The following is a 14,949-nucleotide window of genomic DNA, read 5'->3' on the forward strand; positions in this document are numbered from 1 at the left end:
GGAAAGCAAAGGCTTAGGGTTAACTAATAAGTACTAACAAATCAACAAATTGTCCAGTGTCCTCCCTGGCACCTTCCCAGGAATATGAGATGCCGGGGATAAGTCTAGAGACAGGTGCTGCAGTGCTGTGAATGCTGGCTGGCTTAAACAAAACAAAGGATTCTCTTACAATGTCTTTGCCCCTCTCTTGGCTCCATGGTCTGGAGTCCTGCGGAATTCTTGTCTGGCCCTCGTGAATCAGGCTCCCTGAGCTGTTCTCTTCTTGCTCAGCTCCCAAAGCTCAAAACTGAAACTGAGCTAGTTTCTTTGTCTCTCACTAAGTCAGGCTGTCCCCTGACGCTGAGGGGCTGAGCAGCCCCCGCGTGTCACTGGCCCAGCAAAATGCTTGTCCAGATCACAACATGCAGAAGCCTCCCTATTGGCCTCAGCAGGAGTTTCTAGTCCATTCCGTCCCCACCCGTGACTCCAAGCATCACTGAACTTGGAGGGACATACCAGCAGCCCAGAATGTAGGGTTACCATACGTCCGTTTTTTCCCGGACATGTACGGCTTTTTGGTAATCAAACCCCCGTCCGGGGGGTATTTCCAAAATGCCGAACATGTCCGGGAAAAATACTCCCTGGCTTACCTTAGAGTGGGCGCCACGGGCTGCTGTGCTCCCTGACTCCTGGGCTCTGTAAGAGCCAAGTGCTACCGGCTTCGGGCAGCCCCCATGCCTCTGGACCCTGCGTCCCCGGCCGGGCACTTCCCCTCCTGGGCTCCAGGGGCGCAGGGTCCAGAGGCATGGGGGCTGCCCGAAGCCGGTAGCGCTCGGGCAACTCAGCACTTACAGAGCCCAGGAGTTCAGGGAGCACAGCAGCCGCCGGAGCCCGGGAGGGGAAGTGCCCGGCTGGGGGCGCAGGGTCCGGAGGCATGGGGGCTGCTCGAAGCCCGAGCGCTACCGGCTTCATGGTTTGCCGGGCAGCCTCCAGACCCTGACCCCCGGCTGGGCACTTCCCCTCTTGGGCTCCAGCTGCGCTGGGGAAGCGCCAGCCGAGGGCGCAGGGTCTGAGGGCTGCCTGGCAAACCGTGAAGCTGGTAGCGCTTGGGCAGCCCTTTTCGCGTGGCTGGGAGGGAGGAGGGGGAATGCAGGGCGCTCAGGGGAGGGGGCGAAGTTAGGGCGGGGACTTTGGGGAAGGGGCGGAGTTGGGGCGGGGCCGTGGGTGGGAAAGGGGCGGGGCCAGGGCCCCGTGGAGTGTCCTCTTTTTTTATTTTTTAAATATGGTAACCCTACCAGAATGTCTTCCTCATATATATTACTTACTGCTGTTTGGGAATTCTCTTTCTCTGCACATTAGCGGCTCCATCCATGAGTGGGCATTCATTCAAGAGCAGGACCAAGGCACAGAGTGTGAATAATGGGGATAGCAGGCATTCTGAAGTACAGCCTGAAGAACTATTCTTTAAGAGTGGGTTTTTTAACCTTGCATCTGATACATTTTAGTGTCTGTATTAATTTACATTATGTCTGTATATTTGCATAGGGTACGAGTTTTGCTTCTGTTGCAAAAGGCCTTGAGATATTAGCTTCAAGGGCAGTGTATAAACGGAAGCTGATTACTGTCATACTAAATCTGAGCCCCAGCAAAAACGCATGGGGTTTGTTCTCTTGAATTTGTCAATCCTGTAAGTTTGAGATCTTCTTTTTCCCCCCCACAGAATGTTCACAGAGTCCTGAGCACACCCAGCCAGTTACCAGATGAGACAAGGTGGGGAAAGGCTTCTGAGAATTGTGAATGTGTGCATAAAATGACCTTGTTTTGACCTTTGTCTGGCTGATGTGTTTACAGCAGAAGTGGGCAAACTATGGCCCGCGGGCCACATCTGGCCTGTTCTCCCCGGCCCCATAGCTTCTGGCCCGGGAGGCTCACCCCAGCCCCTTCCCTGCTGTTCCCCCACCCCCACAGCCTCAGCTCACTGCGCCACCGGCACAATGCTGCTCTGGGTGGTTGAGCGACGAGGTCCTGGTGCAGCGCAGCTGCAGAGCCCAGCCTGACCCGGTGCTCTGTGCTGCGTGACTGGCTCCAGCTGGATGGCACGGCTGCCTGTCCAGGTGCTCTGGGTGGCGCGGTAAGGGGGCAGAGAGCGGGGGAGGGGGATTGGATAGAGGGCAAGGGAGTTCGGGGGGTGGTCAGGGGCTGGGAGTGTGGATAGGGGTCGGGGCAGTCAGAGGGCAGGGGACAGGGGGGTTGAATGGGGGCAGGGGTTCCAGGGGCGGTCAGAGAGAAGGGGTGGTTGGATGGGGCAGCGGTTCAGGGGGCAGTCAGGAATGAGAGGAGGGGTTGGATGGGGCAGCTGGGGGCAATCAGGGGTGGAGATTCCGGGGGCGGTCAGGGGACAGGGAGAAGGGGTGGTTGGATGGGGCAGGGATCCCGGGGGGGGACAGTCAGGAAGGGTGGGGGTTGGATGGGGTGGCGGGGGGCAGTTGGGAGCGGTCAGGGAACAGGGGGGGTTGGATGGGGCAGGAGTCCCTGGGGGCTGTCAGGGGTGAGAAGCAGGGGGGATCGGATAGGGGGAAGGGGCCAGGCCATGCCTGCCTGTTTGGGGAGGCACACCCTCCCCTACCTGGCCCTCCATACAATTTCTGAAACCCGATGCGGCCCTCAGGCCAAAAAGTTTGCCCACCCCTTGTTTACAGGGTGTCAGTTGCTGCTGTTACTCCTCATCTACTAACAAAGGTATCAGGGTGTCAGTTGCTGCTGTTGCTCCTCATCTAGGTAACAAAGGTACTGAATAAATACAGTCACTTGGTGAATGAAACAGATGGGATAGGATGGTCTTGTGGCTAAAATACCAGCCTGGAACTCAGGAGATCTGGGTTCTATTCCAAACTCTTTCTGAGTGACCTTGGTTAAGTTATTTAGGCCAAAGCTTGATTGCCTAGGCTTAGGTACCTAAATAAGTGGCCTAATTTTCAGAGGCCTGGAGCAGATTAAGTCTGAGTTGCAGATCCTGGCTGTGCAAAACTTGCCTAAGATTAGCCAATGTTTGGTTTTGGGCCCATCTCTGTTTTTATCATCTGTTACTGAAATTGGGAGTTATGCTGTCTGTTATTCATCTTCGTTGATGAGAGTCTGGCAAATGAACTGAGGTGTATCTCTAACTCTGAAAAGGTTACAGGGACATTGTTAAGGTTTGTAGCCCTACCCTACAAATTGAACATATCTTTTTTAATATCTGTTGGAAAAACCCATATCATTCTTTGCATTGATTTCCAAAACAAATGAATCCGAAATCTGACTTTTTATTGTTTAAAAAAAATCAGCATTCCAGGGCTAATGAGCAACCTTATAATAATACACCAGTATTTATGTGTGACAGGGGGATGGTAGATTTCAATTTCAAATAATTCTAAGCTAGCTATACATACAAAATGATGGGCTCTAAATTACCTGTTACCATTCAGGAAAGAGATCTTGGAGTCATTGTGGCTAATTCTCTGAAAACATTTGCTCAATGTGCAGCAGCAGTCAAAAGCTATGTCTACACTGCAGTTAAAAACCCGCACCTGGCCCATGCCAGCTGACTCGGGCTCCCAGTCTAAGGGTCTGTTTAATTGAGGTGTAAATGTCTGGGCTTGGGCTGAAGCCAGGCTCTAGGGCCCTGGGAAAGGGGAGGGACCCAAACTTGGGTGGCAGCCTGAGCCCAAATGTGCACACCGCAGTTAAGCAGCCTCTTAGCCTGAGCTTCATGAGCCTAACTCAGCTGGCCCAGGCCAGCCGCAGGTGTCTAATTGTACTGTAGACATACCCCAAAAGGCTAACAGAATGTTAGGAACCATTGGGAAAGGGATAGATAATAAAGCCGAGAATATCATAATGCCACTTTATAAACCCATGGCACAGCCACACCTTTACTCCCGAGGGAATTCTGCGCCAACAAAATTAAAATTCTGCACACAATATTTTAAAATTCTACAAAATTCTGCAAATTTTATTTGTCAATAAATAAATGTGGCTCCAGCATGGCAATGGGGAGCACTGGCCACTGGCTGCACTGAGGTGGGAGATCACCCTGAAGCCCCCACATCCCCCGGTACAGGGACTTGGCAGTGAGGCTGCACCTGTCCCTGACACAGTTCAAGAGCTGGGCCTGCCCCAGAAACACCCCACGGTCCTGACCCTCTGCGCCAGATGCACCAGGTGTGGGTGAGCAGGCTCAGCCCAGCAGGATCCAAGTGCGGAGGGGCTTAATGTGGGAGTATCTGGGGTGTGTGTGTGTGAGGTTTCTGTGTGGGGCAATCTGGGTGCGGACGGCTCAGTGGGAGATCTGGATGCATAGAGGCTTGTTGGAGGGTTCCGGGTGCAGGGGCAATGGAACTCTGCAGGGGATCCAGGTAGGGTGACCAGATGTCCTGATTTTATAGGGACAGTCCCGATTTTGGGGGCTTTTTCTTATATAGGCACCTATTACACCCCACCCCCTGTCCTGATTTTTTACACTTGCTATCTGGTCACCCTAGATCCAGGTGAAGGTGGTTGGGGCACGGGGGTGCCTGTGGGGGGCTTCGTGGGGGGTCTGGGTGCTGGGGAAGTGGGGCTTGATGGGGTGGGGATCCAGGTGCAGCTGGTTGGGGAACAGTGGGGTGGGGGTCTGGGTGTGGGGTGCTCATCGGAGGGGTCCAGGTGTAGGGAGGTAGGGCTTGTCAGAGTGAGGGTTTGATGGACCTGCTTAACAGGGGAACCTCAGCTGCTGCCGAGGGGATGCCGCATGCCGGGATCCCGCTTCCCCCCCCCGCGATTCCCCTATCCCCTTTTCTTCTCCATCCCCCTCCCCTCACTTCCACATTCTCTGCCTCCTGCCCTATTCCACCCGTCCTTCTTTCCCCACTGCCTCTTCCCTCATTTCCCCCACCTCCCTTACTGAGCACTCACTGTTGCACAGAGTAGAAAACAGGAAAGCTCCCCACACACAGAAGGGGAGCATGATTGGCACTAGGACCCAAGAAACAGCGTTCAGCTGCAGAGTCAGCAGAGCAGAGAGAGCCTCCTTCAGTTCGGCAGCTCTGCTCTTGCAGAATGAGGGGGGGCAGCAGCAGCATGTAACCCTGTGTTAAAGGGTTACCATATTTTGAGCGTCCAAAAAGAGGACACTCCACGGGGCCCCACCCCCAGCCCTCCCACGCCCCTGCCCCAACTCCACCCCTTCCCCAAAGTCCCCGCCCCAACTCCGCCCCCTCCCCTGCGTCCCGCGAACATTTGATTGGCGGGAAGCCTGAAGCAGGCAGCAGGTAAGCTGGGGTGGGGGGGGGAGGAGGCGCGGCCCAGTCTTCCCTCCCCCCCCCCCCCCAACCGAGCGGCTCCCTCCGGCGGCTGGCCCTGGCCCCAGCCCCAGCGTCTCCAGCCTGGCTCGGCTCGGGCCCTGGGGTGCCAGCCCCGGGCCAGCCCCTGGCCGAGCACCCCCGGCCCGCCCAGCACTGCCAGCCCGGCCCCCGGCCCAGCACCGCCGGCGCCCGGCCCCCAGCCCAGTACCGCCGGCCCCCGGCCCAGCACCCCTGGCCCAGCATGTCCCTATTTTCCTGGACATGTTCGGCTTTTTGGGATTTCCCCCCGGACGGGGATTTGAGGCCCAAAAAGCCGGACATGTCTGGGAAAATCCGGATGTATGGTAACCCTACCCTGTGTGCCCCTGATCGCCCCCTCCCCCGCTCTCCCTCCCTTCCATGTGGCTTCCCTTTGCTTCCCTGATGTTTTCTGCAGGGATACATAGGAAATCTGCATGGGGGGGGGGGGCATTTTCTGCAGGGATGCAGTCACGCAGAATCCCCCCAGGAGTAACACCTTGAATACTGTGTGGAGTTCTGGACGTCCCATCTCAAAAAAGATCGATTAGAATTGGAAAAGGTGCTGAGAAGGGCAACAAAATGATTAGGGGTATGGAACAGCATCCATATGAGGAGAAATTTAAAAGTCTGGGACTGTTCAGCTTAAATTAGAGACGATTGAGGGAGGATATGATACAAGCCTATAAAATCATGGATGGCATGGAGAAAGTGAATAGGGAAGTGTTATTTACCTCTTCACATAACACAAGAACAAGAGTCACCCAATGAAATTAATAGGCAGCAAGCTTAAAACAAACATAAGGAAGTACTTCTTCACACAACACACAGTCAGCCTGTGGAACTCATTGCCAGGGGATGTTGTGAAGGACAAAAGTATAATGAGGTTCAAAAAAGCAATGAATAAGTTCATGGAGGATAGGTGGCATCAATGACCATTAGCCAAGATGGTCAGGGATGCCACCCTATGCTCTGGATGTCCCCAAACCTCTCACTGCTAGAAGCTAGGACTGGATGATTAGGGGGCTGGAGCACATGAATTATGAGGAGAGGCTGAGGGAACTGGGATTGTTTAGTCTGCAGAAGAGAAGAATGAGGGGGAATTTGATAGCTGCTTTCAACTACCTGAAAGGGGGTTCCAAAGAGGATGGATCTAGACTGTTCTCAGTGGTTCCTGATGACAGAACAAGGAGTAATGGTCTCAAGTTGCAGTTGGGGAAGTTTAGGTTGGATATTAGGAAAAACTTTTTCACTAGGAGGGTGGTGAAGCACTGGAATGGGTTACCTAGGGAGGTGGTGGAATCTCTTTCCTTAGAGGTTTTTAAGGTCAGGCTTGACAAAGCCCTGGCTGGGATGATTTAGTTGGGAATTTGTCCTGCTTTGAGCAGGGGGTTGGACTAGATGAACTCCTGAGGTCCCTTCCAACCCTGAGATTCTATGATTCTATGACAGGGGTGGAACTCTGGATAATTGCCCCTCTCAGTTCATTCCCTGTGACGCTTCTGGCATTGGCCACTGTTGGAAGCCAGAATACTGAGCTAGTTGGACAATTGATCTGACCCAGTATGGCTGTTCTTGTGTTTCCAAGGTGGTGATTTCCAATACACTGAGAATATTGTTTGAAACTCTTTGACAGTGTCCTTGCATTAACTAATTACATCACCACAACACCAATACATCTAAAAGAGAGAAACTCCTGTGTTGCTGGCAGCATGAGATGAAATACACAGTACGCTGTAATTTACTGAGGGGTTCTCTCATGAGTTGCTAGTCAGTCCTTTTGCTGTGCTGCTCATTTTAATTCTGGTAAGATTGACACATCTGCTTTTATTTTTAAGAGTCAACAGTCGGACAGAGGAGGATAAAACAGAAGCAATCTCGGATGCTTCTCTTCCGTCTCCAGATCTCCTGGACCTGTTGATATCAGAAGCTAAAGAATTGTTGGAGCCCATCCTCGCTAACACCACAAAGGATGGTAAATTTTGTATAACTCTTCTCAGTGATGAGGCAGCTGTAGAGGCCCAAATTCAGAGGGGAGTCTGAAGCTAAGAAAGTCTAGACGCAGGGCACTTATTGTTGGTATAACTTACACTTTCACCCCTTACCTGTTAAATCAGTTTAGATTCCCTTAAACTTACTTAGATTCACACCTGCTTACTGATGGTCAATTAATTTACACCTCACTCTCCGTATGGATCATCTCTGAATTTGATCTACGGAGTTGGGGGGGAGGGAGTCTAGGGCACTTCAGATTGGTGTAACTCCTACCGAGGGACCAAGAAAAAGGAGTTTAGCAGGAAAAGCAGCTAACAGAAAGGTGCAAGGTGTCCTTGGCATGAAGGTCTATCAGCTTAGACCTCCTGCTTCTGGGTAAGTGGGTGTAAGTCAGGCTAAGGGATTCTAACTCCGCGTGTTTTAGTTTAAGTTAACTGTCTTGCCTAGCAATTCTGAACTTAGCCGATGGTCCCTAAACATTTCCAGTGAGCAGGGTAGGTAGATCCTTTATGCAGGTACTATGCTCCCAGTGCTGGTTACATTGTACATTGCTGTTAAGGAACAAATAATGATGTTTTCTGACCCTTTGTTAACTGGTGGCTGTGTTCCTGTGTCTGCAGTATTGCCATACAACTGGGATGAGTGCCTGACTGGGGAGGGAAACCTAAACTACAAGGAGTAAGTGTCAGGTCTGCTTGGGCCTCTAATTTCTGCTTAGTTCTGGTGGAGGTATTTGCAAACATCTCAGCCTTCAGAAGAACACTGTCCATGTACAGTTGTGGTAGATTGTTAAGATCTTTCTGGTTAAAAAGATTAAAAAGCTCCTTTTGAAAACATGGCTAAAATTGAACATTGCTCATTTTGTATCCCTTTATCGTTTTCATCCAGACAAACGGCAACACGTCGTACACCTTCCTGAAATAGAACGCAACAGGCTCACTCATTCACACTCTGAAACGTAGATCTGCTTCATCCAAATCTCGTCTCCTGATCTCGTTCAGTCTGAAACACTAGATCAGCTTAATTACAATCCATTACAGCCTGTGCAGTAGTCAGCTCCTGGATTTTATATCACATGTCTTAAGTATATTCCATATAAAAGTTATGTTCTAGGGAGCCAGTGGGCAGCATCGCAATGCCAAGTCACTAGGCAAGGGGTGCTGGTATAGGACTGGCTGTTGAAAGTATGAGCAGAGAACCCATGCACTAGAACAGGAATAGGTAGACATCAGGGGGTCCATGGACTGGCACAGATGTGGCAATAAAGAAAACACAGAGACAGCAGAGGTGAGAGGGGGCCATATTCCTTCTTCCGTACTAGAGAGACCCAGCCTTCAGAGAATGCTGATGTCAGGGAAATGAATTCCTTCCGAGGCAAGCCATTCGTCCTGCAAGGGAGTTCCAGCAGGGAGCAGGGCAAATTCTAGTGCCAGTTCCTGTGGTGTGTATTATAGCCTGCCTTTCTTCAGGGCAGGTAGGGTTTTCTGGCTCCAGGACTTGTCTGATCGACATCTTCCTAGGCGACTGTATGGTTCTTCAATATGAATAGAGCCCTGCTGAGGGTGTGAATATTACTTGCTCCAAGAACTACATATATAAACACACACATTTAATTCTGATGCACTCCAGCTATCACTCAGCAGAGTACAATCAGCATGGGTTGTATTTAGGTACCAATTCTACAGATCACTTACATCCTTCAGTGGGAATACTCTCATGCTTTAAAGTTAAACATATGCTTACGTGCTTTGCTGAATCAGGGCCTTATTTTTGAGACCTTAATAATGTATGCTTCATTGTCTCAGGCTAAAGCTTTAGCTGGCCATCTCAACTGCATCCTAAAAATCTCCAAGCACCTCTGTAGAGTGTGTGCAAAACAGATGCACTGGCAAATTTTACAGGGCAATTAAATAGTCCTGCAGAACATGTGACCTTTATATTTTTCATAAACCATCCCTTTCTTTAACACAGAATCCTGTTTTTATACTAAGTTGCCATATGTGTTCTTCTCCCACACCTTAGTAAAATCTGATTTCTGTTTCCAGCCATCTTCATCAGAAAACCACATGGCCCCCTCCTCCGACCCATAGCAAGAGTGATGAGCCACAGCCCTCGAGCCCAACCAAGGAACTGCCTGAGAAGACTACATAAATCTCCTGAGATGCACTCCTATGCATAATCATGTATATTCATAACACAGATGCTCTGCTGGGAGACAGACAGAATGCAGAATGGATAGTTCAGTTTCCAGGCAGAGCAAAAAATCCATGAGTTTTCTGCTGAGACACTGATTCTTCTGACTTGCCACCTAAGACTTAAGCAGCAAACCCACCCGCATGGCTACCTCTGAATTATTATACAAGGCTGTTCTCTCTTGGTTCTGCAGCTTTATAAACAACAGGAAAGTTATCGCTGAGGGGATGTGAATGCATGGACCCCACAGGCACGCAGCCTTTAGAGCTGGCATTCTATACAGAAAGAGGAGCATGGACTAACCAGAGAAGGACACATGGGTCCTGAAAGGATTTCTTTTGGGGATTTCATATGTGAAAAACCAAAGTAAACTTAAAAACAACAAGGAGGCCCGTGGCACCTTAAAGACAGCTTTATTTGGGCATAAGCTTTCGTGGGTAAAACACCACTTCTTCAGATGCTTAGTGGACTATAGTGAAACCAACATACTCTGTAGTGTCTATAACTGTCTTGGATCCATATCATGTGTTTTTTGTAAAGCTTATCCCAGCTGCAATGCTTGACATGGAAAGAAGAAGCCCGGAGGTAGCCAACAATGTCAATAATGTGGTACCCGTAAGCTGTGCTGAGCACAGAAAGGACACCATGGAACATGTTTCAGTAAAGGTGTGGTGTAACATTTTGGAAACTAGACCCACGTGGTTCGAGGTTTTATGGGGTTAGTAATGAAAGTGGTAGAGATCTGATATGAAAGCACAGTCTGGCAAATAAAATGAAAACACTGCTTAGAGGGTGTTTGATTTCTGAGCTGGTGAGGTTTGGAGTTGGTCGGTTTGAGTCTCTGGGATGAGTTTAACCTGCTTGGGCTAGCTGCTTCTTAGCCTCAGTTTTTCCCTTCTGTATTACAGATATTGGCAACTAATAACAAGTTGAACTGAGATATCACATTACAAATGGGCATGTTCTAGCCTTTTACCCAGGAACTTTTAAGCATAGCTTCAAATTTCCTCTTTGGGACTTAAAACCACACAGGTCCCACACATTGTAAAAGGAAGGCCTGTGCATAATAATAATACCCTGTTTTAACAGGTTTGGTCACAGAGACCCCTTGGGACTGTCACCTGATGTGCTGAAACTACCTCTGAGCCCATTTTCCTTGCCAGCTTGGGATTCCAGAACATGTCTTGTTGAGCCAGACACGCTACTCTGCTCCAACACAGACCCAGGGTCTGAACCATATCCCCAAAGCCGCAGGCTTTAACTGAAAACCACTCAGCAGGTACTCCTATCTCGAGCACCCAGACACCCAGCTCCCAATGGCTCCAAACCCCAAATAAATCTGTTCTACTCTGTATAAAGCTTATAAATGGTAAACTCATGAATTGTCTGCCCTCTATAACACAGATGAGAGATATGCACAGCTGTTTGCTCCCCCAGGTATTAATCACCTACTCTGGATTAATTAATAAACAAAAGTGATTTTATTAAGTATAAAAGTAGGATTTAAGTGATTTCAAATAATAACACACAGAACAAAGTAAGTTACCAAGCAAAATAGAACAAAACACACAAGTCTAAGCCTAATACATGTAAGAAACTGAATACAGGTAAATCTCACCCTCTGATGTTCTAATAAGCTTCTTTCACAGACAAGACTCCTTCCTCGTCTGGGCCCAATCCTTTCCTCTGGTACAGTCCTTGTTCCAGCTCAGGTGGGTAACTAGGGGATTTCTCATGACTGCCACCTTTGTTCTGTTCCACTCCCTTTTATAGTTTTGGCCCAAGGCAGGAATCCTTTGTCTCTCTGGGTTCTCACCCCTCCTTCTAAATGGAAAAGCACCAGATTTAAGATGGATTCCAGTATCAGGTGACATGGTCACATGTCACTGTAAGACCTCATTCTTCATTACCCACAGTCTGGCCCCCATGTCCACAAGAAGGATTGCAGGTAAATAAACCATCTACAGCCAATTGTCCTTGTCAATGGGTGCCACCAAGATTCTAAACCACCATTAATGGCCCACACTTTGCATAATTACAATAGGACCTCTGTTATATTTCATATTCCTAGTTTCAGATACAAAAATGATACATTCATACAAATAGGATGAACAGACTTGGTAGATTATAAGCTTTGTAATGATACCTTACAAGAGACCTTTTGCATAAAGTATATTCCAGTTACATCATATCCACACTTATAAACATATTTTTATAAAAATATGAAGTGCACCGTCACACCTGTATTCACTTATTTATATGTGACTTTTTGTCCAAAAAGTTCCTAAAGCACTTTACAAACAATATACATACAAAAATCACTTCATCACTATTAATAGCCTTGTTACTAGCCACTACCCTTTCAGAGAAATGTTGAAAGCTAAGATCTGAGGAGAATAATGCTGCCAGAATTGATGTAGATTTTTGCTAGGATAACAAAATTGTTATTGTGCCTTACTGTTACGCATATGGTATTAGGTTAGAGGCAGAAAGCAGAGCAGAAACACCGACATCTTCCCACAGTAACCAGGAGACAAAATGGGAAAGGCAAAAAGAAACAAATAGCATGTGCACAGAAGCCAGTTGAAAAGGCACCTAACTGAAATGCATCTCATTTATACAGGGCCTGTTCTAGCACTCCCATAAAGCACCTAATTCTGCCTTCCGTTGCAATTGGTATGACACTATTGTAGAATTCTCTGTAAAACTTACCACTGTAGTATCTAAAAGATCTCTTGGTGTCAGTGGCTGTTATGACCATGTAACTGGGGTCCCAAAATGTTCTAATGGAAATAAGGAGGAGCATTTACAATAAAGATTAGGAAGCCCTATAATGCATTGGACTACAACCTGCAGTTAAAACTAGTGACAAATAACAAGGTTATCCACTAGAGGGGAGCCCATATTGTCCCATTAAAGTTATTAAAACATAATCCTAGATTGCATTCAGTGCACTGCAACCACAAACTTGCAATCACACATTGAAACAAAATGAAAATGGCTGGAGTTTGGCCTGGAAGGCTGTGGGTTTGAATCTCACTGGTTTGGTGTTTCTTACTCACTAGATCTGTGCATTTTTACTTAAGCATGACAGAAGATTCAGTTCTTGCTGCTTATTTGTTTTTATTTTGTTTTTCCTAATGAACAAAACAAAAAAGATATGAGCAAAAATATTTAACAGCTACAAAAGAGGCTGCACAGCCAGGTACCAAGGGTAAAATGTTGAAGGATCAATAGTGATGCAGATATGTGCGGTAAAGAATCACTGATACAATATTTTGTGATGGGATAGGTAAGGCTGTTGTATGAGGGATAATTTGGGTTAGTGGTTGGTCGGGACTCGAGATCTGGATTCTCTTCCCAGCTGTGGTACTGACTCTGTTTTTTACCTTGGATAACTCACTTCATCCCTTTGTGCCTCAGTTTCTACATCTGTAAAATGGGGATAATTATACTGACCTACCTCACTGGGATGTTGTGAAGCTACATCATCAGTGTTTGAGAAGCACAGTAAGTGGGTTTGAGAGTCTAGTACGAGAGCCTTTCTAAAAAGGGGCATAATAATAATTTTATTTCTCTATAGAAATCCCCCCCAGAATGAATCATGTCAGGCACATTCCTAGTTGGGGAAGCTTTTGCTTACCCCTAAGCCCAGTGAAACTGATCGCTGCCTTTTTGTTAAATGAAGCTAGATTAAAAATTGGAAAGTTTATTAGCTGAGAACCATTTCTCATCCCCAAGCTAAATGTCCCTGAAAAATGCTTTGGAGTCAGCTGGCATTTCTGAGCCTCATGATGCTGGTTGATGTGCTGAAAAGTGCCCCGCCATTGAGTGACACCAGGTGCATGGAAGCCCAATATTGGAGAATGGAAACTCGCTTCCAAGCTGCTTTAAATACAGCTTTAACAACTAGGTGAACTTTGCAGTTTAATATTTAAAGAGGCTGTTTAATGTTTAAACAAGACTGATTTTCTCTGGATCATCATTAAGCACATTTGAAAGGAGGATGGAAAAGGGCTTAGTGTGACAATATGGAGGGAGTTGTCCACAGAATGCTACATTTCTGTAGTACAGGGACCTTCCTTCTACCCTGGATTCTGAAATACAAAGTCTAACCAAAAACTTCTAGGACAGATTATAGAATTTCCCTGCTGCTGCTGCTCTCTGGCTACATCCTTGATGCTCCCTGTTTCCCTGGGTATTCCCAGAGGAGTTTGTTAGGGAAAGGCCCCGTGGTGCCACAGTCTGAAAGGGCAGACAGAGAGCAACGCGTCTACACTCAGAGTTGAGGAATCCTTGGCAGAGTTCCAATCCAGCAGTGAGTCTTGGGTGCTTCTGGTTGTGGTCGTCGCCAGTCAACTTTCCTCAACAAACCCCTCCGGTGTCTTCTTCTATGATAACCTCCCACTATAGCCTCCCTCCTTATTCCCAATGCAAGGTCACAAGCTCCAGTACTCACAGCTCCATGCAGCTCTGGGCAACAGTGATATTGGGTCCGGCTTCAGTTTGTCTTTCTTGGTGATTCCTCCCAGGCACAGTGCTCCTCCTGTCCTGGGGCATTGCTGGTCGGTTGCTCTGTACCTCCCAGGCTTCGGGCTGGTTCTCCACTACTTCCCTTTGTGAGGGCCTGCTTCCTGTAGGTCCTTATGGCTGGAGCTCGAGACACACACACTTGGTCACTCTCCCTCTCTCCACTCCCCTGGTACAACCTGCACTTCCTCGTGCTAGACCTACAGCAATCGGAACTCCCTCTGTCTCAGGACAATGTTTGAATGGGGCTGTGCTCTCTAAACCCCAAGGGGGATACATTTATTTCTCAACGAATACAGTATATAAATTGTAATAAGAACTAGGCCTGTGGATGTGGTCATACATGTTGTTAATTACAGAACATTCACTCCTCAGCCTTACTAGCACGTGCAGCATTGGGCCACAGTAGCCCAAACATAATACTGGAGGGAGTGGAGCTGTTAGGCGGGGCTGTAGGTCGCAGCAGGACTTCAGGTGTGGGGAGGCAGCTGTTTGGCAGAACTTGAGGCAGGGTGGGGGGCTGGGTGGTGCAAATGGGGTCAGGGTAGCGGATGATGCTCTAGGTGGTACCATGACTAGGGCTGCAGGTTAGTTACAGGGGGACAAAAGTCAGGCATCAGCCCCATGCAGAGGGGCGGGAGATGGGGGGGAGGGGAAGCTGAAGAGCGAGCCTGCCCCCCAGCTCCGGGAGGACGGCAGCTTCTGGGGGTGGAAGTTGGTGAGCACTTACCCTGTAGCACAGCTCCTCTCCCACGGGGCTGGGCCCAGCATCCTGCTCCTGGCATGACAATCAGGTGTGGAGGGCTGCAGTACTGCACTGCTACTCAGGATGGCCTTCCCCCTCCCCTCCCCTCATGACCAGAGTTGCAGGAGCTCCTGCTGCTTGATGTGGATGCAAGGTGAGCCTGCT

The 14,949-nt window shown here is 48.6% G+C and overlaps 1 protein-coding gene and 1 long non-coding RNA gene across 2 annotated transcripts in view; one reads left to right on the forward strand and one right to left on the reverse strand.

Moving 5' to 3' along the window:
• The window catches only part of LOC103305755 (syntaxin-binding protein 4-like), a 115,080-nt gene extending 104,787 nt beyond the window's left edge, over positions 1 to 10,293 (forward strand). The window contains exons 19-22 of the mRNA XM_065559917.1: positions 1,700 to 1,749; positions 7,160 to 7,296; positions 7,937 to 7,994; positions 9,362 to 10,293. Coding sequence (XP_065415989.1) covers positions 1,700 to 1,749; positions 7,160 to 7,296; positions 7,937 to 7,994; positions 9,362 to 9,467 — 351 coding nt within the window. The 3' untranslated portion in view covers positions 9,468 to 10,293. The remainder of the gene's footprint in view (positions 1 to 1,699; positions 1,750 to 7,159; positions 7,297 to 7,936; positions 7,995 to 9,361) is intronic.
• Positions 10,294 to 11,205: 912 nt separating this feature from the next.
• LOC135974039 (uncharacterized) lies at positions 11,206 to 14,097 on the reverse strand. Its single transcript, XR_010591165.1, has 3 exons — positions 13,969 to 14,097; positions 12,222 to 12,292; positions 11,206 to 11,333 (listed from the first exon to the last, which is right to left on the reverse strand). It is a non-coding gene; the product is annotated as an uncharacterized LOC135974039 (long non-coding RNA).
• Between the last annotated feature and the right edge of the window lie 852 nt (positions 14,098 to 14,949).

The sequence above is a fragment of the Chrysemys picta genome, chromosome 10 (assembly GCF_011386835.1).
Source record: "Chrysemys picta bellii isolate R12L10 chromosome 10, ASM1138683v2, whole genome shotgun sequence".
Lineage (NCBI taxonomy): Eukaryota > Metazoa > Chordata > Testudines > Emydidae > Chrysemys > Chrysemys picta.